The 23762-nt window shown below is 53.4% G+C and overlaps 1 protein-coding gene across 2 annotated transcripts; it reads right to left on the reverse strand.

Annotated features, from left to right (window-relative positions):
- Positions 1–5544: 5544 nt before the first annotated feature.
- YKT6 (YKT6 v-SNARE homolog) lies at positions 5545–19846 on the reverse strand. 2 transcript variants are annotated; one of them, XM_065584367.1, is made up of 8 exons: positions 19691–19846; positions 19281–19407; positions 13388–13470; positions 11640–11740; positions 10733–10837; positions 10073–10138; positions 9185–9286; positions 5545–7908 (listed from the first exon to the last, which is right to left on the reverse strand). In XM_065584367.1, exons 2-8 carry the CDS (start codon positions 19382–19384, stop codon positions 7873–7875), a joined length of 597 nt encoding a protein of 198 aa, XP_065440439.1. In that variant the 5' UTR covers positions 19385–19407; positions 19691–19846; the 3' UTR covers positions 5545–7872. The 2 variants fall into 2 exon arrangements, with proteins under 2 accessions (XP_065440439.1, XP_065440440.1); XM_065584368.1 differs by having other exon boundaries at positions 19677–19805.
- Positions 19847–23762: the final 3916 nt, after the last annotated feature.

Below are 23762 nucleotides of genomic sequence, written 5' to 3' on the forward strand. Positions count from 1 at the left end.
ATGATCTCATTTCGAATTGTTTTTCCAAGGTAGTGGTGTGTGTACATTTCTTGGGTGGCGACTCTTCTTAGATGCTCCTGGAGTACAGCATCAAATTCAGCCATCAACTCCACAATTTTAAGGAAGTTTCCATTGTTTGGTGCATACAGCTGATCTGAAGTGCCATGCAGTGCTAGGTTTTGGGTAGCAAGCATTCTCACAATGGCAATGAGCCTTTTCAGAACATTTTGCCAGTTAAGAGACTCTGATGCAATCTTCTCTTGATGCTGATCATCTATGGTGGCCTTTAACCTTAGTCTTATCTCAAGCTCTTTCCACCTATGGAATGCTCTCTGGTGATTTGCTGCCTTCTCATGGCATGCCAGATTTCTAGCCAGATTTTTCCGGTCCTTTGTTCCTGTAGAACCCAATGTGGCTGGAACATTAGACTGGAAGAGTTTGCAACAAAAACAGTATGCAGCATTCTGGGTTTTTGAGTACATAAGCCATGGCCTCTCCACTTTGTCACCATTGGGGATTTCACACCAGTAATGTGTTGGATGGAAACTTCTATTTTCATTGTCTTTGGGGAACATGACGTTTTTCACTTGCTGTGGCCCACGCAGTACAAGGAAGTCCCTCAGGCTACTGCTCAAGTGGGTCCACAATCCTGGATCATCTAGACTTAAGGAACTAAACTCAGCAGCAGCTGTTTCTTGCGTCTCCACCACACTCTTCTCTGATCTACACTTCTCTTCAGGAATGTGCATGGTTACACCCATTTGAGATGGAGATATGGATGCTGCAGACAGTAACTGCCAGGTCACCTGCACTCTGACTAACTGGAAGATCAGGCATCTCCTCACCACTCACATCATTACTGGGGCCGGAAGGCTCACCGTGAACATATGTGTCTGTGTATCTCAGCAGAGCTCCTTCCTGCTTAGATAGAAACGCTTCCTTTGCTTGCTTGCTTTCTTTTTCTGAATGCTGCCCCAGAGGGGCGTTTTCTTCTTTCACTCATGACTGCTGTTCTGTGCCAGCTACAATGGCTCTCAACACTCAATTGAAGGGGACAAATAAGCAGCCTGGTAGCAGGGCCTGAGTGAAGGAAGATATCAGCGTCTTAAGGGCCTAACTGGCTGCTACTACTTCAGTTGACTGCCTGTTCTCCACAAGTGGGTTCAGGGAAGCAGCAGGAACCAGGAAGCTCCCTGAGAAGCTGGTGTGAATCAGTCCAGGCTCCTGGGGGTGCTAGAGAGGTACATAAGAGGCTCCTCCTCTCTCTCTCCCTGTAGCTCCTGCTGCTTTCTGTTATTCCCTCTCACCTTTTCTCCTGCCTGCCTGTTATGTCTTTTGTGCTCTCCTTCCTCCAGCACAGCACTCCACCATCTCTGTGCATCTAGAGCAGAGAGAATACATATGCATCAGCAGCAGACACAATTTTCTACACTCTGAGTCCTAGCGGCGCCCTCCCCCACAGCCTGGCACATGAGGCGGCTAATATATGGAGATATACCTATCTCCTAGAGCTGGAAGGGACCTCGAAAGATCATCGAGTCCAGCCCCCTGCCTTCACTAGCAGGACCAAGTACTGATTTTGCCCCAGATCCCTAAATGGCCCCCTCAAGGATTGAACTCACAACCCTGGGTTTAGTAGGCCAACACTCAAACCACTGAGCTATCCCTCCCCCCTGTGCCTCAGTTTGCCTCATGGGAAGGCCAGACCTGCCCATTCCTGGGACTCCTTTGTGTATCCCTCCGCGCGGCAGCCTGCCAATGCCTGGTCTGTATGCGCCAGGCACCAACTGCCAGCCTGTGCCCTAGGGTCAGACCCAGGCAGCTTGCTCCCCCCTGTCTGGGGTGGGGAGGTGCCACCTCTAGCCCAGGCGGGTGCACACACCCCACAGTGGAGCTGACAGCCGGGAGGCGCCCAGTGCTAAACGCTGCCAGGACAGGACCCCGGCCCAGGGCGGGGGGAACAGTGCGGGGGAGGGGGGCCATGACAACAGCAGCTGAGCTGCTGGCTGGGCGGATGGTGGCAGGCGCAGGTGAGAGGAGCATTTGGAATTGCAGTCACTGGATCCCTGGTGTTTTTCACACGGCTCCATGCTGCTCCCCTCCCCCGCTGCATTTGCGTGCCCCGTTGCCCCATGATACTCACGTCCTCCCCCCGCGGTGCCACCCAAGGGGCTCGCATGGGTGAGATTCAGCCTGGGGTGGCTCTGCACGATGGCACCGGGGGAGGGTGAAATGCAGAGCAGGAGCTGATCTCCTGCCCTCCCCCCGCAGCCAGCGCTAAGAGCCTGGGCATTATACCCACAGGGGGCATTGAGCTAGGGCTCCTCGGTGACAGCCGGTGGCGTGCGATGGGCTGTGTGCTGGCTGCCCCCCAGGGCAGCGGATGGAGTTGCAGGGCAGGCGGGTGGCTGGCAGGGAGCTGTGGGTGCAGTGCTGGAGCAGGGAACGGTGTCACGGCTCTGTAGGGCCACCCTGCCCCAGCTCGGAGAGGAGCCAGCCGTGCGCACATGGGACAGCAGCCACACCTTGGCCCGCACAGGGTGGAGGTTGCAGGGGGCTGCCGTGGGTCCAGCCTCTGCAAGCCCGGTTAGGTTTGGGGTGGGGCTGTTTACAAAGTCCTGGCCCGGCTAGGAGCAAGGAGGGCAGGCTGCCTGGCTGGCGCCTGTGTCAGGGACAAACAGGCATCAGGTGCGTCCTACATAGAAGGCTGCTGGGAGCCAGCTTGTGGCCAACTTGGCTTGGTGCCTGTACCATGGTGGTGGGGTTATAGCCCAGGACCCGGTGCTGGAGGGAAGGGGAGGATCACCGAGGCAGGCAGCATGGCTCAGGGGGAGGGCAGGCCTCTACATTCTGCACCACAGCATGGACCCCCTGGCCCCCTTTGCTCTCCCAGCTGGCACCAGCCCCCCCAAAGTGCAGGGAGCAGTTCCTGTGAGGGATGGATTTGCAGTGTGCTGGGAGCAGAAATCTGGGTGTTTTCCTGGTATGTGCAGTGAGTGAGCCGGGCTCTTGTGGGGGGTGGGGTGGGAGGGGCACATCTCTGATGGCCCCCAACTGGGTCCATGGGAGGGGAAGGGCTCTCCAGGGCTGCAGTGAAACAGCAGGGGTATTGGACCAAGCCAGGGGTGGGCATCCAGCCAGCATGGACACCACATTAAAAGAGAGCAGGGTTCTTAGAAGGAAATGGTGGCTGCCAGCCCCACCCCATAGTTTGGACTTTGCCCAACGTTGCCAACCCGCCTGGAGCAGTGGGGCACTGTCCAGACAGGCTGCCCTCTGGTCTAGCCAAGGTTCAGGAGGGGCATCCCAATGAGTTGTTCCCCACCCAAGGCAGGGGCCAGCGCAGGGGAACAGAACACAGGGAGGGGGGCGTCCAGTCCTACACCCCACCTCTCTCCCAAACCCACTGGACCCCAGCAGGAAGCCAGGGGCTAGGCCTCACTTTGCTCTCGGCCCCCTCCTCTTCTCCCACATATCTTTTGGGGATGGGTGGGGGTATAGGCTGCCCATGCAAGGAGAGGGGGGAATTCTGAGGCCGGGGGCTTCCTTCAGCTGCTTGTGCACCAAACCCAGAGCGCCCTCCGTGGCCGCATGGGGAAACAGGTGTTTCATTCGTGCCCTCGGTACTCTCTGTTGCATTTAGCTGGAGCTCTATGGGCTGCCAGGGACTGGGGGGATCTCTCTTCTGCATGCCCTTTCAAGAGCGAGCCTCTCACTACACAGCTGTAGGCCGAGGAGCTGTTTGTCCGTCCCCTGAATGCCGGTGGATCCTTGCTGAATTTCCCTCTTACTTTCTCTTTCGTTTTGTCTGGGCTTCTCACTGTCTTTTCTCTCTGAGCCTTGTAAGTGTAAACGGTGAGTCCGGTTTTAGGGGGGAGGGGTGGCTTGTCTCGGGAAACTGCAAATAAACTTAAAAAATAAAACAAAAAAGGGACGAAGTGAAACGACTGCGACTCCTTCTGTGAGCAAGATCCCCATACCCTGGCCCCCCTGGGCTGTGCCACCCTTGGGAAAGGGGAGCCCAGTCCCTGTGCTCTCTGCCCCTGGAAACACACCATGCTGACATTGGCTGGGGCAGACCGGAGCCCCCCCGTCCATCTGGGCGATGCTGGTTAATTACCATTCTACAGCCTTGGCTACCTGACTGCCAGTTTGATGCTTCAACCCCTCACCACAGCATCTGATCTCTGCCACATAACGCACTAGCAGAGGCAGGAGTGGCTTTTTTGGAGGCTCTGGTAGCTGCCAGTGAGCAGTCAGCACCGAGGGATCTGTTACAAACTGGCTCAAGGGCATAGCCCAGAGAGGACCCACATGGGGCTGTCATGGTCCCTCCCTCTTGTCTCCCTTTAGCATGTTGTGATTGGGCACCACCCCCACCCAGCTAGGGCAACTACCCAGGTCCAAGCACCACTCCCAGCAAACCCAGCCCCTCCCTGCGGTGCATCCCATTAAACCATCAATGGTAGAAGCAGAGGCTTGGGGCATTGGGGGCTAAGGCCTGCTTAGGGCAGGCAGCCCCTGGGCCTGGAGCCTTGAGGCAGCATAGGGAGCAGGCCGGGTGCATGCCCACGGGAGCGGGCAGGTGTCTGTCTTAAGAGCGAGCAGGTTTCGTGCCTGTGGCAGGGCGAGCTCCCGGAAGGCCAAGCCTAAGGAGGCAGCTCTAAGGGAATGCGGCTAGCACAAGAGACAGGGCTGGAGGGGGACGAGTGAAAACCCACTGCTGGCCCACATTCAACACCCCTGCCTGAGATCCTGACACAGAACGAGGGAAGCCGCTGGTACGCCAGAGGATGGGCCTCGCTGAACTGGGGCACAGCACCCAGCCATTGGCCAGGAGTGAGCAGACCCCTGGCAGCAGGCTGGACTCCAGCACCAAAGAGCCCTGCTGCACAGCTGGTTCAGCGCTCACAATGGTGAAGGCCAAGGGGCAGCTGGGCCAGAGCTTGTGCCTTGCCTGGGACTCTGGCCCTCACTGGGAGGGTGAGGCAGCAGCCTCCAGCTCTGAGGCTTAATGGGGCAGCAAGGGGCCCAGCTGTGAGAAGCATCCCTCCCACCCCCCTTCACTCTGCCCACCACCTTCCCAGGGCTGGTGGGGGCTGCTGCCAAAAGAAACTGCTATAGGGTCACCACAGGAGTCCGCTGCCCCCCACCCAAGCAGAAAAGGAAGGTTAGATGGATGCTCCTGACCTTGGGCAGGGGCTGAGCTAAACAGGCCCTGGGCTAATGCCGCCCAAACTGTAGGGCACAGGGGGACCTATGGGCTCAGAGAGCAGCAAGCCCGGTGGCATCAGGGCCACCAGAGCAGAGGCAGGGGAGGGACATTCACTCCAGCTGTGCCTAGTCACCCCACCCACCACACACACATGGTCAGGGCATGTGGCTTCACAGCCAGCCAGGAGGGGAGCACTCCCTCAGCCCTGAAAATGGAGCTCCCGCCCATGTAGCACCGGCCAAGGCTGCTACCACAGACTGGGAGATCTGGCAGGCCACGGTCAGCTGGCCGGAGAACCGGAGTACTAATGAGAGCCCAAGCCAGCTGAGAACGGTGAGAAGACAACTTTATCCAAACGGGTACAGGCCAGCCAACAGCACGTACAGAGAAGTCAGGCAACGGTTACTAAAACACAGTCTTCGCGTCCGCTAGCCAAAGCTTTTCCACTGGAAACGGTAGGAGTGGGGGGATGGAGTGCAGTGCCAACATGGCCAAACATCACCGCGTCCAGGGGCACAGCTGGGAGCTGGGGCTTCTTCCTTCCTTCCCACAGGGCTGGGCTCACTCCAGCCATCTCATGCCCACGCTCACCCCTCACGTGCCTGTCTGCTGGGCTCAAAGGGTAAGAGGCCAATGCCACGGGCCTGGGAACGTGAGGGGCAGGAGGGAGCTCAGACAGCCAGGCGGTACAGCCCAGCTCCACAGTTCCAGGGGGGAGGGGAAGCCAGGTAGGAACTCCGCCCCATGGAGAGGGTGGCTCTGCCATCCCTGCGTCTGGCTCCCTGCCTGGCTGCACAGAGGGCAGCGCCAGGAGCAGGGTGCAGCTGAGGAGTCTGCCAGGCAGGGTCTATTCCCAGCAGCACCTACCCCCAGAGCATTACCAAGCCATGGCTTTAGCACCCGCTCTAGTGGCCTTGAACCCCAGGCTGGATGTGCCGCTTGTGGCATCAGGTGGGCAGCCAGCCACACACACAGCTCTGCTGATGCCCCTCTGCCCAGCTCTTCCCTGCCACCTGCCCACTCCCCCAATCCCAACAGAGCCAGCCCATTGTGCAGTGAGGGCCTCCCAGGGGACAGACCACAGGTGACCGAAGCCAGGTCTGCAGAGGGGAGTGAACTCTCCCTGGCCCAGGGATGGCACCACACCCTGCTAGCAGTGTCCCATGTCACAAACACTCACGTCACCTCTCACTGCACAATGGAACTGCAGCGAGGATGGGCACTCGCTGCTGCTCTCCCATGTGCAGACCAAGCCAGTGCTCAACCCGCCCACTAGGAGGTGGCACTGGCACATCCTCCGCGCAGTGAGCTGGTGCCTGGAACGCCCTGTTTCTGGCAGCTGCCTCGTCTCCCCGGCGCCCCTCCCCAGGTGATTGCTCCCTGTTCAGAGCCCCACCCAAGGACACTGGTTCCCCCCTGCCTGATCCCGGTACATCAGTGCTGGGCAAAGGCAAGGATGAGCAAGACTCAGGTCCAAGGGGGGAAGGAAAGTGCAGCTCCACGGACAGGATGGAAGGACGGACAGGGTGGGCTCTGCTCAGCCTTCATTTCCGTACGGAGAGGGGACGTGAACATCATGTTCTAGCCTTTCCACCAGCCAGCAGGGAGCTCCGGGCCTGGCCGATCAGTGAGACCCTCCCACACCACAGCGCACACTTGGCACAGCTCCCAGTGCAGAGTGGGAGGCGGCACAGCCCCGGGGGCCAGAGCCGCAGGTTAGGACGAAGTGATGGGGATGCTGGCTGATGAGCAGCCTGGTGAGGACAGACAGTAACTGTGACACAGCCCAGACACCCATGGAGGGGAGAGACCCACCAGCCCCTTGGCAAGGAACAGGGCAAAAGCAAGGCAAAATGCCAGCATCTCCCCCTGCTCCACTTCGAACGGCACCCCCCGGGGGGGCGCTCTGCTCACTGCCGGGGTGGGGAGGCAGATCCCCTGCAGCAAAGCTCGAGGACCTTGGCTTGGTGGCACTTGTTGGGAAAGCGCCACCATGAGTGCTGACTCCCCAGCTGAACACGGGGAACAACTGGAGATTCCAGGTCTGGCTCCCCGAGACTCCAGTTGGAGCACCCCTGCTGCCCTGGGAGCAGCAAGGCTACATCCCACAACACTGACGCCTGTTCTCAACGCTCCACAGAGGCCCATATCAACCGGGCCCCGCGCCCAAGGGTTCAATCGCTGGGTGGGTAGGAGTCGGAGGCTGAGCTGATGGGCCCTCAACGTTGGGCAGTGGTGCTGGCTGGTCTCAGTTATTGGAGTCCCTCTCTAGTGTTATGACTGTAAACAACAACGTGACCAGAATGCAGTCCACATCTGATCTCTGGAGATGAGGAGTGAAAGCCCCTGGCCAATCCAGCATTGCAATTACAAGCCAGATGTCAAAACAACAAGCCCTTCAGGCCAGAAAGGGCTGGCAGGAGAATGGTCACACTGTCTCTTCAGGGCTGACCTTGCCGGCCTTTCCGAGGAAGAGCTGTTTAACTAGATGGCCCCGGGGTGCCGAGAAAGCCCTGTCCCAGCCCCACCGCCTGCAGAGGTGCAGCCTGGAACCGGGGATCCCCACCCACGGGCGGTCTCTTTTCGTCCCATGTACTTTAAAGGTCTGAAAGTGAGTGAAGGCCAGGCGGTGGGAGCAGCGGTCTCAGATGGCTGGGTCACATGATCTCGCAGCACGAGTTCTGCTTTCGGGCCTGAAAAGGAAAGAAGAGCTGAGAGGCTTCTCATTGGAGTTCCCCTCTAGGGACAGGCTGAGAGCCCGTGTACTGGGCTCACAGCCGGCTCCTTCCAGGCGAGCACCCCGCAGTTCGTGTGCCGGAGAGCCAACAAGATACAGCGATGCCTAACTCTGCCCACTGCCCCTGTGCTACAGGGCTGGTGAGTCAAAGCAGCGGTGGGACAGGCGGGGTTTGGATCTGGGAGGGGGTGATCCATCTGGGGCTTGTGACCCATCACTTTGAGGCTCACTAGCAGAAGTGAGCCCAGCTGCAAGGCCATGGCTTTACAGGGGGCCACTGGCATTAGCTAGTTCAGTGCCCTCCACTCCAAGTTCCACCCCCTCCCACACACATTATCTTCTCTTCTATTGGGAAAACCCCCTCCCACAGCACTTCTGTAATGCTCAGCCCGCCTGCCTTGGGACACCGCTGCCCTGTCAGCTCCTGAGTCAGCAGCTCAGTTGGACGCTTCCAAACCCCAGCGGGGTAGCCTGTGCCGTGCCACCAACCCCAGGCTTGCTGGAGTGAGGCAGAGGGAAGGGTATTCCCGAGAACCCTCCACCTCTGCCCCTCCCATTAACACCCACCTCGAGGATCACCCAGAGACTCACGAAGGGAGCTTGCAAACAAACCGAGCACGTTAACTCCACCTAGAAGTCACTATGCTCTTCGGGGCGGGGACCAGCTTTGCCCAGCACCTGGCACGACGGGGGCCGGCTCCATGAGGAGGTCTCCGAGGCACTGGCACATGCAAACAATAAAACGGCTGGAAGCCAAGGTAGTTCAGCGCTCTGGCACAAGGGGGTGCTGCACTCTGAGTGGTTTAGGAGCTCATTGCAGTGACAGAAGTGGAAATCCCTGCAGCCCAGAGCAAAACTGCAGCCTTCTCGCCAAAGAGCAGTGTGCTCCTGGCAGCTGGGACCAGAGAACAGCCCCAAGGAGGTGAGCATCTCTCGTCAAGGTTCAGACCTCTCCTCTGCCATTTCCTCCACACTTAAGCATCCACTCAGACCTAAGCTAGATTCAGCCTTAGCCAGCCAGTCCCAGCATCTGGGGCCCCAGCCAGCCCCATATCAGACACTGGGGTAACATCTGAGTGCCTACTTAACAGGATTTACACATCTGCAGGTTTTGCCCTGGGTGAGTAAGTGCTGGCCCAGCCCAGCACACAGCTGCCCTCTGCCCTCGTTACCCCTCCCAGCTGCCTCACGCCTGTCAGGAAGCAGGGCCGCCGAGCCCCAGAGGCACTTACAGTTTTGTAGAAGTGTTTGGAATGTAGCCCAAGCACCTCCGACTTAGCCACCAAGTCATCCAGCTTCTCCCCACGCTCTAGCAGAGACTCCATGGTATTGTGCTGCAGAGGGCAAGAAGTGACACCAGTGCTGAAAACCCGCGCCTCTCCCAGCTGCTGTTACAGCACCAGAGCCAAATATTTTCAGTTTGTCCCCAGCTTGGCTATTGACTCTCCATCCCGAGCCCTCAGGGCAGCACTAGCGAGGGGCGAGTGAGAGGCAGGCACTGTCAAATCGCCACGCGGTTAGCTTCCACTCAGGACACAGCATTGCAAGTGTGAATGGTGATGTCACCTCGCCCACCCTGGGAGGTTGGGGATGTCACGGTAAAGAGCCCGAAGAAGCCTCGCATGGGCTTGTGACTTCTTGGGTCCTTCAAGCCCCTGCTTTCTGGGGGAGCCTGGCTTCCCAGTCTCACCCCATTAGAGAACAGGGGACCCAATGCCTTTGCTCTTTTCCCTTGGTGCCCTGGCAGCCAGATACCTGGGACTCAAATGCAGCCCCACAGTCTGGTGCTATGTGACCCAGCCTGCCCTATGCAGTCTATGGACTGATATCAAGCTAACTTCAGACTAACATCTGCTTATTTCCAAGTAATGGCTGGGAACCCACACAACTCATGACAGTCAAGGCATCCAGGAATTCAGGCCAGTCTGGAGTTGGGTTCAGCTGACTTCATGAATGGAGATGGGGTGTCTGCAGTCCCAGTCCTCAGGCAGGGTCTAGTACCAGACTAATGGCACCAATTCCCAGGAGGCTGAGCCAAACACCCCCACAGAGGTTAAGGGTTCACAGCAGCTGCTGCCCTGGCCCTCCTCGCTTCCTCTTCCTGCGCATGCAGCCCTTACCAGAATGATTTTGGTCTCGTCCAGCTCTGCCTGCACTTTCGTCATAGCGTCCGCCTCCCGGGGATTCTTGGAGAGCAAGAACATAGCACGTTACGTAGAACACTATTCCAAGGACAGGGAGCTCAGTGTCTGCAGGCCTATGAGCCCAGACGTATCCAAGCTGGAAGCTGGATTCCCCCCTCAAAGCACTCCATGCCCTGTGTGTGGACAGGGAGACCGAAGATACAAGCCTCTGTGGAGACGGCAAACGGAGCTGACGTCTGTCAGAGGGATTACTGGGGGTTCCCAGCTAAAGGCCTTCCTCACACTCCCAGTAAGGCCTAGAGGACAGGAGCAGACTGCAGAGCTGGTCTGAACAGTGAGAGGAAACAGACCTATTCATTCACCTTAGGCACTCAGCCAGCCCATCACTACAGCTGGCATACTGATCCTCCGTACCCCGAGAGGCAGGGCAGAGCTACGGACCCTATTTTACAAATGGGCAACTGAAGCCCAGCACACTAAGTGATTTGCTCAAACTCACGCTGGAAGCCTGGAGGAGCAGGGAGCTGAACCAAGCACTCCCAAGTTCTAGGCCAGCAGCCTACCCACTAAGACCACCCTTTTCCTACTGCTTCTCTGTCTTCTGACATCCAGACAGTCAGTAAGTGCATGTCATACCTGATATTTACTAAGGTAACCGTCCAAGGCTACATAGTTAATCGTAGATGGAGATCCTGAGGGCCAGTCTGTCCTACTGACCTGTGTGGAGAACTCATCCAGCACCTGCAATGCAAAGCAAACCCAATGTTGAGCATCCAGCTGTCTTCCCCACTCAGATACCCACAACAGGGCTTGAGATCTCAGAATCATTAAGAAAGTTATTCCTTGGCATCCTACTCTCTGTCAACAGAGGGAAGGGGATGGGGACCCAACTCCTGTCTCACAACCCACAGAGGAATGCAAGCTGGGAGTACATTAAGTGGCCAATGAGGAGACAGTCTCTAGAATTCAGATAACATACCAAGGACTTTCCCTCTCCCAAGAGCCCCATGGTCTTCGCTGACACACAGGACACCCTGCATCCAGATGCATGACTAACAGCAGCGACCATAGCTGAGAACGCAGACAGAGGCCATGCAAGTTGTGATACAGCTCTGTCAGACTTGTAACACCCAGGCACCAGTTCTGACCACTCAAAAGCCTGGGCCAGACTGCAGAATGTTTCTAGGAGGACAAATACTAAGTATCAGGCTAAGAGCATCAGACCCTTTTGTCTGGGAGTCTAACCAGGACTGAACCCAGGTCGGCCAAGGTAAAATACATTAACCCACTGCATCACCCAGCCCATGAAGAAGTCTTAGGCCTGAACAGATCCTACCATCACCATGTAGCTAATTTGTGACAGTAATGTTGGCAGATGAGAAAAGAGTTGTAGAGTCTCAAATGCCCAAGCAGCAAGTCGCTTTTCAGCTAAAAGGGAAGCAAATTCAGGATTCTGAATACACAGTCAAAGTCTCCTCCTGCCGTGCATCATCCCAGCCGCACGGCTCATCTCCAGAAATAAAGAGCCCTAAATGGACTTTACCTTCTCCAGCAAGGTGAAACACACACGCGGTGGATACTCGTTGTCTGCGATCACCACTCCAGCCAGTCTGTCATTTCGCACGTACACATGGCAGAGGTATTCTGAACCAAAGACCAAGTGCAAAGGTTTCACAGGTAAGTGCACAACATGGGGTCATCAAGCAGCATTCAGAGCAACCCACATGTAAAAATCAGCCAACTGTCATGGACTAGCACTCCGCTGTCCAGACTAAGATCTAGGGTTCACATTTTGGCAACACTTAGCTCAGAGGCAGCACATGGGTTTCACTAGGAAAGCAGTAGAAGGGGATGCAATGTATTTCTCCCCAGGGAAGACCAGAGGCAGCACACAAGAGTGCTGAGTGAGTTGGATCATTTCTGTTCCCCCATGGCACACATGGTGCATGACAAATGTAACCAAGGAAGGGCGTGTACAATTTAAGTTAAACAAAGGTGAGGAAGGGAGGTAAGATACAACTAGGCCATTCAAGTTGTTTGGGTTACATGTTCTATTGGTTCTAGGGTGTTAATATTTAATGACTCACTATTACATACTATTAGTGTAGGTAAGGGGGCATGAGAAGACAGTTTTAAGAACGTTTGGAGCAAGGAGATGTGGCATACAGGGTGTTCCAGGACTAGGGAGGTGTATGGAACAAGGCTAGGAGTCAGGAGTTAGGGCAGACAGAGGTGATGGCAGAGAAAAGCGTACAAATGATGGGACAGGAAGACAAGGGCTGTATCAGGTGGAGCATTGCAGTCCACAGCCTTGAGCACAGAGACATGGAGTTTGAACTCTACGCAGGAGAAGCCAGCAGAGGGATTCCAGTGGGGTGGGGTGAAAGTAATGGCAGGAAGATCTGAGCGGCTCTGTGGACTGGAGAGGGGAGTTCAGGCAGTGCACGTGTGAGGCTCAGTTCAGCGGCAGGGCTTGTGTGGAGTTAGGGTAAGGTGAGGCATGAAGCTCAAAAGCAGCATCTGGTTGTCAGGCAGGTTCCTGCGCTTACTTGATTTTCCAGCTGGGACAGCAGAAGTGCCAGTCAGCATGTGACTTGGCTGGGGTCCAGTATGGACTGAAATCCAGACTCCCTCCCACCTCACAATCTTTTGCGCACCTCCTGGCCCGACAGAATCAATACTGCCAATCAGAGACCAATATGGTTACTCAGGGAACCCTGAGTTTAGTCTACAAATGGAGGAAGTTCCCAGATACACACACAAAAGATAGGCATGGTTAACCCTTTGGTGCAGATTTCTCATGCATGTGCCACACTGCCATTAGGGGATGCCAGAGCTACTTAGGCAGAGGAGAGGACATGACATGACATCAGCAACCAGGAATGCTCAGTACTACAGTAGTAGTATGGGTGGCTGTCACTGGAGAAATTCCTACAAGTCGTGCCACACCTCAGGGTGGATGTTAAGAGCCAGCCGTGTCTCATCCAGCCAGGACTCCAGACATCCATTTTTCATTGGGCATTAGGTGCTTTGCAATTTAATCAAGCAATTTAGGCCAGATTAGTAATCTGCATGACTTGCATAGCCTGAGAAACAGCTCCTGCTGATCGCAATGATAGGGAGGGGGACAGTAGCCAGCAACAGATTCTCTGGAGAAGCAGACGCCCAGGGAAAAGAATTAAACTCTCCAAGGCACACAGCTGCTCTGGATCTCGCAAGATGCAGAAAATCTGCATTCCGGTACATTATCGACCGTAACTCTGTGTGATCAAGGCCCTTGTGTCCTCTTACCTTGTTCCTTCACTGACGCTCGGCTGCCCAGCACTGACCGCTCTACAATCAGCTGGCTTGTGAAGGTCATGAATTCCTGAACACTGCAAACACACAGCATTTAATTACTTAAAATTCTCTTACAATAGCATCTCCCCACCCTCAAACAGACCTATCGCCACAATGATGCCAAGAACAAAGTAATTTTGGCAGCAGTTGCTGTATTAACTCACTGCAGAGCATGTGCTCGTGGAAAAATAGTGATGCAACCAATAAAAAGGTTTCCTCTAAATCTTGCATTCAAGGTAGCACTTAAAACATTGCCTTGACCACTGAGAACCAAGCCACCTAGCAGGAGCTAACTACAGACCCAGACCGCCAGTGTCAGCTCTGCTGATTAACACAAATTAACTCACAGGTCATTGTTACCACCCAGCCCTACTATACTCCCTCTGTTGCTTTTCACTTCAGTATGTGTACTACATGGAACTGAAGGGTGGGGGCTCTGCCTGTAGTGTTTCCCATAGACAGGGCTACACAGAAGGTAATGCACCTTCACTGCCTAGCATTAAAAGGTGTGCATGATGCCTCAGTGCTCATCCTAGCCTACTCTCTTAGGCATGCCACTGAGCAGCATGTGGGACACAGGTGGTGGTCTCCATGAAGAGGGGCTTTTTCACGCAGCGCTAAGGCATTCTGCTTTCTTATATCCTGTACGCAAGTTTCTTTTTCCATCAAGCCCCAGTACTTACAATGGTTCTCTATTAACTCCTACACTTGTGCAGTGGCTTAGATATTGGGAACATGGGCGGTAATCAGGATTACTGTAGAGTAGGCGAACTACAGGTGAAGTGGCAGGGAGAGGCCCACTTGGCCAACAAGTCCAGCAGGAAGGACTCTAAAAATATCCTGTCCAGAAGTGTCTAACCATGACACCTGACTTTGGCACGGAAATCTCATTAGACCATTCCCATCTCACAGCGTTATCAGAATTTTCTAATATCCAAGTTGAATTTGTCCTTCATTAATTTAGGAACTAAGTAAACTGACACCATCAACCTTAAGATCTGCCCCCGTGCGTATCTAAAGAGACCTACTGATTTCAGTGACTAAAAATTAATTGCTTGTCTTTACTTCTGAGAGCCCTAAAGTGCCAAGACATCTCAGGGAGAGTGAACTGAATTCAATCCCTTTTTGTACATCATTGGAATTTACCAAAGTCTAATCACTTGTCCTTCCTTGGCTTTCCAGAAGTGTAAGGTGCTGTAAAGGTGTCACAGAGCCTGTTTGGCTGCAGAATCTTTATTACTAGGGATGATACATGAGAAAGACACCAACTTAATGCCGATCCCAGAGTAACTTTGCGGGGGTGGAGGGCAGAAGAGACATTTTAGTGGTAATTGAACACCTGTTGCAGAAGTCTTCATTAATAACATGGAAGATCCCCAAAAGCTATTTCTCCTGTTTTTTTCCTTCCCTCCTTTTACTTGGGGTAAAGACTTACTTGCCTTTAAGGAGAGGGGGAAGGGAAAAGAATGTGAAAGTTCACCACCATTTCAGTTTAAAAACATTCAAGTGCCTTTAATCTTTCCCTTAGTCTCAAATTCTTTTCCTCAAAGCTGTCTTAAAATTGTATTTCCTCTTGTTCTGGCTTTAAAAGCAAGTGCACTGCATCCCAGAATAGTCTCACTAATGCAGCGTGAAGTGAGACTAAAATAGATGTGTCATACATTCACCCTGGTTGACGTATTTTGGGGGCCTGCACAATATACTCAGACTCTGCAAAAATCTAGGCTTTCATTTCATTAGTACATTATTTCTAGACCTCTCAGTTATAAGGATAGCCTTGAAAACATAAACCAAGAATAAACCGATAGTCTTCTCTTGAGTCTGCAAACTGAAACAATTGCAGAGAGAGGTGTAAACCCACCCCTCCATTTAGAACCCTGCAAGCAGCTGTGAAACTGCCAAGACTTCTGTCAGTTTCACACTGCTCCTGGGGAAGACTAGGAGCACAGGCAGGCACTGGAGTTGGTCACAAGGAAGCACCATGCTTCAGTTAGCAGAAAGCTACATCCCAACCAGTTGTCAGGAGGCTTTGGAGGGCTGAAAAGAGAAATTCTTCTCCCTTTCAGCTACTGGTTTGCATGGGGGACGCAGCAGATACCTTCACATTTATCAGACACCTACTAGTCAGACATATGAAAGATGGTGCTTCTAAGCAGAGTCCACCAGGCCAAAATCCCAGGGGCTTCAGGTGCAAGGATTAGCAGGCTCTAGTCAGAGCACAGTTCCGAATCCCACTAGTGAGGCTACAGTCTAACTAAAAATCTGGCAACTTCAAGCCCCACAACTGGTTTTAGTGGGGCTATTCTCCAGGAGTAAGACACAGATTAGAACAGACTAATGGATCAAAGGTAGCAAGTGTGGCCTTTATGCAATGCTCTCTTCCCACCAGAAGCCCAGAGTCCCAGACTTTATTTTCAGGTACGCTACCTGGCCTTTTTGAATAAGTCAAGTCAAAAAGGGCTTCCGGAAAGGATAACTTACTTCCCCTATAGCTTCTTTACTGCTGTGTTATTCAGCCATCTTCCCCATGCCACAATAGCTCTCCTCCCCTCTTTCAAGCTCCAGTACCCAAAAAGCTGCCTTTATAACAAACCATTCTCGGCACATACTTGTTCAGACCACAAGTTTTGTTTAAATCCAAGCTGTTGCAATGCATACCACACTTAAGCAGCTTCTACACTCCCATCTCTATGGTATACAACTTAGATGAAATATATGGATTAATGCAATATACTGCTATAAAGTGACAATATTAATGTGTAGTAAGCCAGTTTGTTTTACCCATCTTCAGTTATTGAAAGTGAAAGTTTTAAGTAGTCAATTCATTTGTTATTATTTATGCTATTTATGTTTTGCATGACTCCCAGTCTGGGACAATGGGGATTAAAAACATCAGTTTCACTTTCAGAGTCTCAGTACTGCAACATAAGGCTGCCAAAACCTGCAGGAGAAGATTAATTCAAGTGTTCCATCAGAGCTTGAAATGAAAGAATGTAGAATCATTCCTATTGGTCTCAGGCTGATGTATGAATTTGAAATTCCAGATGTGTGGGGTTCTTTAAGGAATAAGTCCAAGGTCTGGTTATAATACAACACAAGACTAACCTAATTCCTGGTGACAATTCTGAAAGATACTCAAATTACAATTATGATAAAAAGGAGCATGTGGGGGCGTTAAATTAGGTACCTGATCACAGTCTCTCTCCCCTCACCTGCCCCCTCCATGTTTAATTAGAATATTTTAGTAAGTCTCATGAAAGACATCATTGGACAAGACTGCCATGAATTAAAAAAAGCATTTAAACGTTAACTTTAAAATCCCAGTACCTTTCCAGGATCAGGAGACACTAAAAACTTAAGACAAAATTCAAATTTTAGGCCAAATTTGTTAATCCTTAATACTGCTTGCAAACATTTACACACTGAATTCAAAGGCGCTACTTGTGCACACAAAGTTAAGCATGTGTCAGTTTGCAGGATTGGGGTACTTGCTAGTATAAGATTATGCATGTGCAAAATCAATCAAATTAGTGAGGTGGGGAATTGTTTCCCCCACAATTAAGGTTTTTTTAAATGAGTAAGAGAAAACTGCCTGTAGTTTGTGCCATCTTTGCATCTGAGTGGGCCTGAGTTAGGGAAGATACTGGCATGACTTCCTGCCTGGGATTCTACTAGTGTTGATCAATTTACGTTGAGGTGATTATATTTTTTGAAAATAAAAAAAAAACTGATTTTCTTTTAAAAAATCCTAAATTCCGATTAGCAGCCTGTTGTAGAATGCAGCAATGATTCTGGACAGACAAATTGTAGGATCTGAGACTTCCTCCTGCACTTGTGATTTTCTTCTGTCTCTGACATTCAGGCAGTTCTTCCGGGAGGATTTTTATTAACTTTATTTCAATTAGCAAATTGCAGTTTCCCCTCATGCATCAGCCCTCGTACATGCAAGACCTCTGGTCATGCCAAACAGGAAAAATATGTAATGAAGTCAGAGGAGCACAACTTCCTTAGGCACAGGTAAAAATCGCAGCAGGAGCACAGAAGTGCGTTTGTTTAATGCTTATCTTTAAAAAAAATCCCCCTGACATAATCCACCATGAAGCAAAAGCCCCATCAGGCCTAAGTGTCAAGCAACAGCCAAGCTCCAAACCTCAGCTATTTTTGTTGTAACCTTGGCAAAGGAAGTAAAAATGTATAAAATAAATCCTAACAATGGTATTTCTCCTCCAAATTCACTCTGCCCTCCCCTCCATCAGAACCATAGAAGAGAGAGTTTGCGTATGCTTTAAAAGTCACCTTTGGGTACACACCAAGCATGGAAAATTTCAGTGCAGAAGGCAAATGTTTCTTAAAATTATGAGCATCTGAAACCAGGAAGTTAGAAGGGAAGTTGTTTTGCAGTCACTACTACTTGCTAATACAACTACTTCTTTCTAAAAGATTTAGGAGTATTACCCCATCTTAATGGTTGGGGGCTGTTAACTGATGTAAGGGCAATATGGGTAAACTCTTCTGCAAATACAGATTACACCCTAATGCTGAGAGCACTGTGAATCACCAGAATGACAAGGAGCTGGGATTAGCATGTAGCTTTGAGCACTCTGGCCTGAACCATCAGCAGTATTCTCTGCACAACTAAACACCTTAAGCAAAGGGGACATGCCAGGCCTAAATGGTATGTTATCACAAGTGGGAAGATACTAACAATTGCTAAATACAAATATACTGATCGCTCCAGCCATCACAGAAGCCCAGTTGGATTGGTAAAGCGAAACCCACAAGTTATCTCCCATTTGTTTTTCAAGTCTCTTCATGAGCTGAGATGCTCAGATCTTTTGACACATTATCTATGATATGGATTACAATTCACATCAATATATGCTCTCTTATTTTGTATAACCCACTGCATCAGCCTTCTAAAACCTGCAAAAACACACCAGCTCAGTCACTGATCTATTCACAGGCCTTTTGCTGTGATAGTAAAAAGGCCATCTTATTCACCGGTTTAAAAGCTCACTCATATGGATGTTCATTCTGCCCATCTGAGATACTTCTATGGGCTCCATTACAGTATATTTGAATGCCACACAACCTTTAATGCAGTTACTCTCACTATACCCCAGAGGGGCATATCATCCCCCTTTTACAGGCTGTTCCACTGGGGATAAATACTTAACTAGCCATTGGGTGTGAAAGAGAGAATGACACTGCAGCCTGAGGCTTAGAGCACCCACTTGGGAGGCAGGACACCTGGGAGGCAGACCCCTTGCTCCAACCAGTATGTCACTCTTTATCCACAGAGGAATAGCTTCAACTGGAAAACTGAGGGAGCCCCACAGTAGAATACCCCATAGCTCAGTGGCTAGAGTACCCCCCAAAGAGGTGAGACATCTCTGTTCAAATCCCTTCTCCCCATCAGGCAGAAGAGGAACTGAACTGAGGCCTCCCAGATCCCAGGTGAGTGCTCTAACCACTGGGCTAAATGTTATAAGGAGGGTGGTATGAAGACCACCTCCTCTTTTGGCCAGATTTTGAATGGGACCTAATCTGGTAGGCAGCCTCTGAGCTTGCTTACTGGACTGGCTCCTGCACTCATGATAGGTGTTTGTCCCCAGTCTGTGAAACCAAAACTGAGATTTAAGCACCTACCTACGTGGATCGACCTAAGTGACTTGCCCGGGGTCACACAGGGAGTCTGTGGCAGAGCAGGGGCTGGAACCCCACTCTCACAAGCCTGCGCGCCAACCACTGATCGCCCTTATGGAGCTATTTGTTCCAGCCAGGGAGGTGGCCGCCTAGCACAGGGGAGTTTTCCCCAGCCGGGGCCGGCGCCTCGGGGACCCACCTGGTTTTCTGGAAGAAGCTGAACGAGGACAAGTCGTAGGCGGCTTTCAGCAAGTGCACTTTGGGGTCGCCTTTGTAAAGGACACTTAGGCTGTAAAGCTTCATCCTGGCGCCTCCCCAGCAGCCGCCTGAGCGAGAAGGAAGGAGTCAGCGCTCGGGGAGGGGAAAGGCCCAGGAGACAAGCCCCGACCGCCCCCTTCACACACCCCCCCCAGCCCGTGCCCGGTGCCCGAGGACCCCCCCGCTCCCGACACCCACAACAGAGCAGGGCCTGGCTCGGAGACTCCCGCTCCCGCCCCCGCCCTGGAGGCAGGGCCCGCGCGCCGCCCACCCCCCCAACTGAGGGGCGAGGCCCGCCCGGCTCCCCACCGCCCCGCCCTCAGGGGCTCGCTCGGACCCGGGGGTCGGTACCGGGCAGGTCCCGCCTCCCTCCTGCGGCTCCGGCGGTTGCTGCGACCGGTTGGGCTGTGGGCGGAGGAAGGAGCCGCCGCGCCCCGCTGACCCGGAAACAAAATGGTGCGGCCGGAAGTGCCGGCAGTGAGTCAGTGCCACGGAGCGCTCTCGCACTGCGCATGCGCTCGCCCGCTGAGGGAAGCAGCCTGACAGCCAGCTTCGCTCCCCGCTCCCTCCGGCCCATACTGGACAGCCAATCAGCATCGCCCTGACATAAGCCCCGCCCAGAGAGGGCGGGGCTGGGGAAACTCATACACCCCCCCCCCTCCTCCCCCAGGGTGTGGGGCAAGTCCCAAGGGGGCAGGTTCTGGAGGGGAGGCAGGGGCAGATGCTGGGGAGCTGATCCAGCCCACCCGAAACCACCCATATGCTCTGGCTGCAGACGGAGGCCTGGTTCATGCCCATGTTTTGTACCCGTGCAGTGCCCTGGGGAATGGGAGATCGGGATGTGCGGGCGCCCAAGCCTTTGTGATGGATCAGGGGCACGCTCCTTGTGGAGTGAGTTACCGCACACTGAGATGAGCACCACTAACCTGGGAGTAGCCCTGCTGTACCCAGGGCACCAGTGTGCCAGGGTTGGACCCACCACATCAGTATTGGCCCCAATTACACCAGAGTGAGCAACAGTGTACCAGGGTCAGCACCAATACACTGCGATGAGGCCTGCTGTCCTGTGGTCAGCACCAATATACCTGGATCCTGTGGGCAGCAAGTCTAAGGGGAAAAACAGTTCAAGAGAGTTGGTAGTTTTTCAGAGACATTATTAAGGGCTAAGTTCCCTGTAAGCCATGCGGCCACAGATCACCCTGTTTAGTGCCTCGCAGGCATTCAGGGAACCCACCCAGGGACCAGCCAGGGGAGGGGCACCCCTCCCCCAGCCCCAAACTAGCCCAGCCACCAACTTGCCCCCAACCTTTCCCCGTCCCCAACTATGCCGCGGCCCGGACCTGCCACAGCCCAGCCAGGGCACCCCACCCCGGCCTGAACCCGGCCAGCATGGCCCAGCCCGAACAGCCCGGCCTAGACCCAGCCACGGCAGCCTAAACCCAGCCGCGGCTGGGGTGGCCTGGCCTGAACCCGGGCAGCCGGGCTCGGACCTGTCACAGGGCGCCCCTCCACAAACTAGTTTTGCCAACTTTCCAATTGTATAAAACTGAACACCCTAGCCCTGCCCCTTCCCTGAGGCCCTGCCCCTTCCCCGCCCCTTCCCGGAGTCCCCATCTCCGCATAGAGCAGCGGTTCTCAAACTTTAGCAACCCAAGGACCCCCAAGCCCCTCGCTCAGCCCCAGGCCCCGCTCCCACTCCACCTCTTCCCACCCCCACTTCACCCTCTGCCCCTTCTCTCTCCTGCCTCTTTCCACCGCCTTCCCCGAGCACGTCATGTCCCCGCTCCTCCTCCTCCCTCCCAGTGCCTCCTGCACACTGTTGAACAGCTGTTCCGCCATGTGCAGGAGGCACTGGGAGGAACGGGGCGGAGTTGAGGGAGGGAGGGAGGGGCAGGTGTTTATCAGCGGGGCCGGCGGACCCTCCGGAGTACCCTCACGGACCCCCAGGGTCTGCGTCCCCAGTTTGAGAAACGCTGGCATAGAGAGTACACTTATCTGGGAGGGGTTGCAAGTGCTTTAGAGGATAGGATTAAATTTCAAAATGATCTGGACAATTTGGAGAAATGGTCTGAAGTAAACAGGATAAAAAATAAATATATGGAGCTATACCTATCTCATAGACAGGGCTGGCTCCAGGGTTTTTGCCGCCCCAAGTGGAAAAAAAAAAAAGCCACGATTGCAATCGGCAAGTCCTTTGCTCCAAGTGGGAGTGAGGGACAGTCTGCCAAATAGCTGGACATGCTGCCCCTCTCCAGAGTGGCCACCCCAAGCACCTGCTTGGCAAGCTGGTGCCTGCCCTGCTCCTAGAACTGGAAGGGACCCTGAAAGGTCATTGAGTCCAGCCCACTGCCTTCACTAGCAGGACCAAGTACTGATTTTGTGCTAGATCCCTAAGTGGTCCCCCTCAAGGATTGAGCTCATAACCCTGGGTTGAGTAGACCAATATTCAAACCACTGAGCTATCCCTCCCCACAAAGTCAATGAAATTCAATAAGGAGAAATGTGAAGTACTCCACTTAGGAAGGAACAATCAGTTGCACACATACAAAATGGGAAATGACTGCCTAGGAAGGAGAACTGCAGAAAGGGATCTGGGGATTATTCATAGATTCATAGATTCTAGGACTGGAAGGGACCTCGAGAGGTCATCGAGTCCAGTCCCCTGCCCGCATGGCAGGACCAAATACTGTCTAGACCATCCCGGATAGACATTTATCTAACCTACTCTTAAATATCTCCAGCGATGGAGATTCCACAACCTCCCTAGGCAATTTATTCCAGTGTTTAACCAGCATTATAGTGGATCACAAGCTAAATATGAGTCAACATTGTAACACTGTTGCAAAAAAAGCAAACATCATTCCGGGATGTATTAGCAGGAGCGTTGTAAGTAAGGCACAAGAAGTACTTCTTCCTCTCTACTCTGTCCTAATTAGGCGTCAGCTGGAATATTGTGTCCAGTTCTGGGTGCCACATTCCAGGAAAGATGTGGACAAATTGGAGAAAGTCCAGAGAAGAGCAACAAAAATGATTAAAGGTCTAGAAAACATGACCTACGAAGGAAGACTGAAAAAAATGGGTTTGTTTACCCTGGAGAAGAGAAGACTGAGAGGGGACATGATAACAGTTTTCAAGTACATAAAGGTTGTTACAAGGAGAAGGGAGAAAAATTGTTCTTGTTAACCTCTGAGGACAGGACAAGAAGCAATGGGCTTAAATTGCAGCAAAGGCGGTTTAGGTTGGACATAGAAAAAACTTCCTAACTGTCAGGGTGGTTAAACACTGGAATAAATTGCCCAGGGAGGTTGTGGAATCTCCATCATTGGAGATTTTTAAGACCAGGTTAGACAAACACCTGTCAGGGATGGTCTAGATCATACCTAGTCCTGCCGTGAGTGCAGGGGACTGGACTAAATGATCTCTCGAGATCCTATGGGCCCCACTATACCAGGATCAGCACCAATATATCAGAATGGGCCCTGCTATACTGGGGTCAGCATTAATATATCAGGGTCAGCCCCGCTAGACAGGGTGGAGTACCATAGGTGCCAACTTTACCCGGCACCGGTGGGCGCTCGCACCCCCCCGCCCCCGGCCCTGCCCCGACTCCATCCTTCCCCAGCCCTGCCCCACCCCCATTCCAACCCCTTTCCCAAAATCCCTGCCCGAACTCTGCCCCCTCCCTGCTCCCATTGGACCCCTCCCCAGCCCCGCCTCTTCCCCGAGAGCACCGTGTTCCCCCTCCTCCCCCTCCCTCCCAGCCGCACGAAACAGCTGTTTCACAGCCCAAGCACTGGGAGCTAGGGGAAAAAGCGGGCACGCGGCGCGCTCAGGGGAGGAGGCGGAGGTGAGGTGAGGCAGGGCAGGGTGGGGTGGAGAGCTTGGCTGTCGGTGGGTGCTGACAGGGCCGGCTCCAGCTTTTTTGCCGCCCCAAGCGGTGAAGCAGCTCTACCGCGCTGCTTCATTCATCAGCGGCAATTCGGCGGCAGGTCCTTCCTTCCGAGAGGGACTGAGGGACCTGCCGCCGAAGACCCAGACGGGCCGCCCCTTACCATTGGCCGCCCCAAGTACCTGTTTCCTTTGCTGGTGCCTGGAGCCATCCCTGGGTGCTGAACACCCACCAATTTTTCCCCATGGGTGCTCCAGCCCCGGAGCACCCATGGAGTCGGTGCCTATGGTGAGCACTAATACACCGGGTCATCCCCAATATACTGGGCTGGGCCCCACTATGCAAGGATTGGCCCCAACATATCAGGGTCAGCTCTAATATACTGGGGTGGGCGCACCAGACAGGGATCAACCTCAACATACTGGGTAGGGCTGCCAACTTTCTGATTGCAGAAAGCGGAACACCCTTGCCCTCAGGCCCTGCCCCTTCCCTGACACCCCGCCCCTGCTCACTCCATTCCCCCCTCCCTCTGTT

The sequence above is a fragment of the Chrysemys picta genome, chromosome 2 (genome assembly GCF_011386835.1).
Source record: "Chrysemys picta bellii isolate R12L10 chromosome 2, ASM1138683v2, whole genome shotgun sequence".
NCBI classification, from domain to species: Eukaryota; Metazoa; Chordata; order Testudines; family Emydidae; genus Chrysemys; species Chrysemys picta.

Bases quoted from the DNA above. Each gene is read 5' to 3' on its own strand.
- YKT6 (XM_065584367.1), bottom strand. From the start codon at position 19,384: ATGAAGCTTTACAGCCTAAGTGTCCTTTACAAAGGCGACCCCAAAGTG. The intron at 11,741-13,387 runs GTAAGAGGACAC...TCTTTGGTTCAG, and splicing joins AGCGTCAGTGAAGGAACAAG to AATACCTCTGCCATGTGTAC. The intron at 10,838-11,639 runs GTAAAGTCCATT...TTTGCATTGCAG, and splicing joins GTTTCACCTTGCTGGAGAAG to GTGCTGGATGAGTTCTCCAC.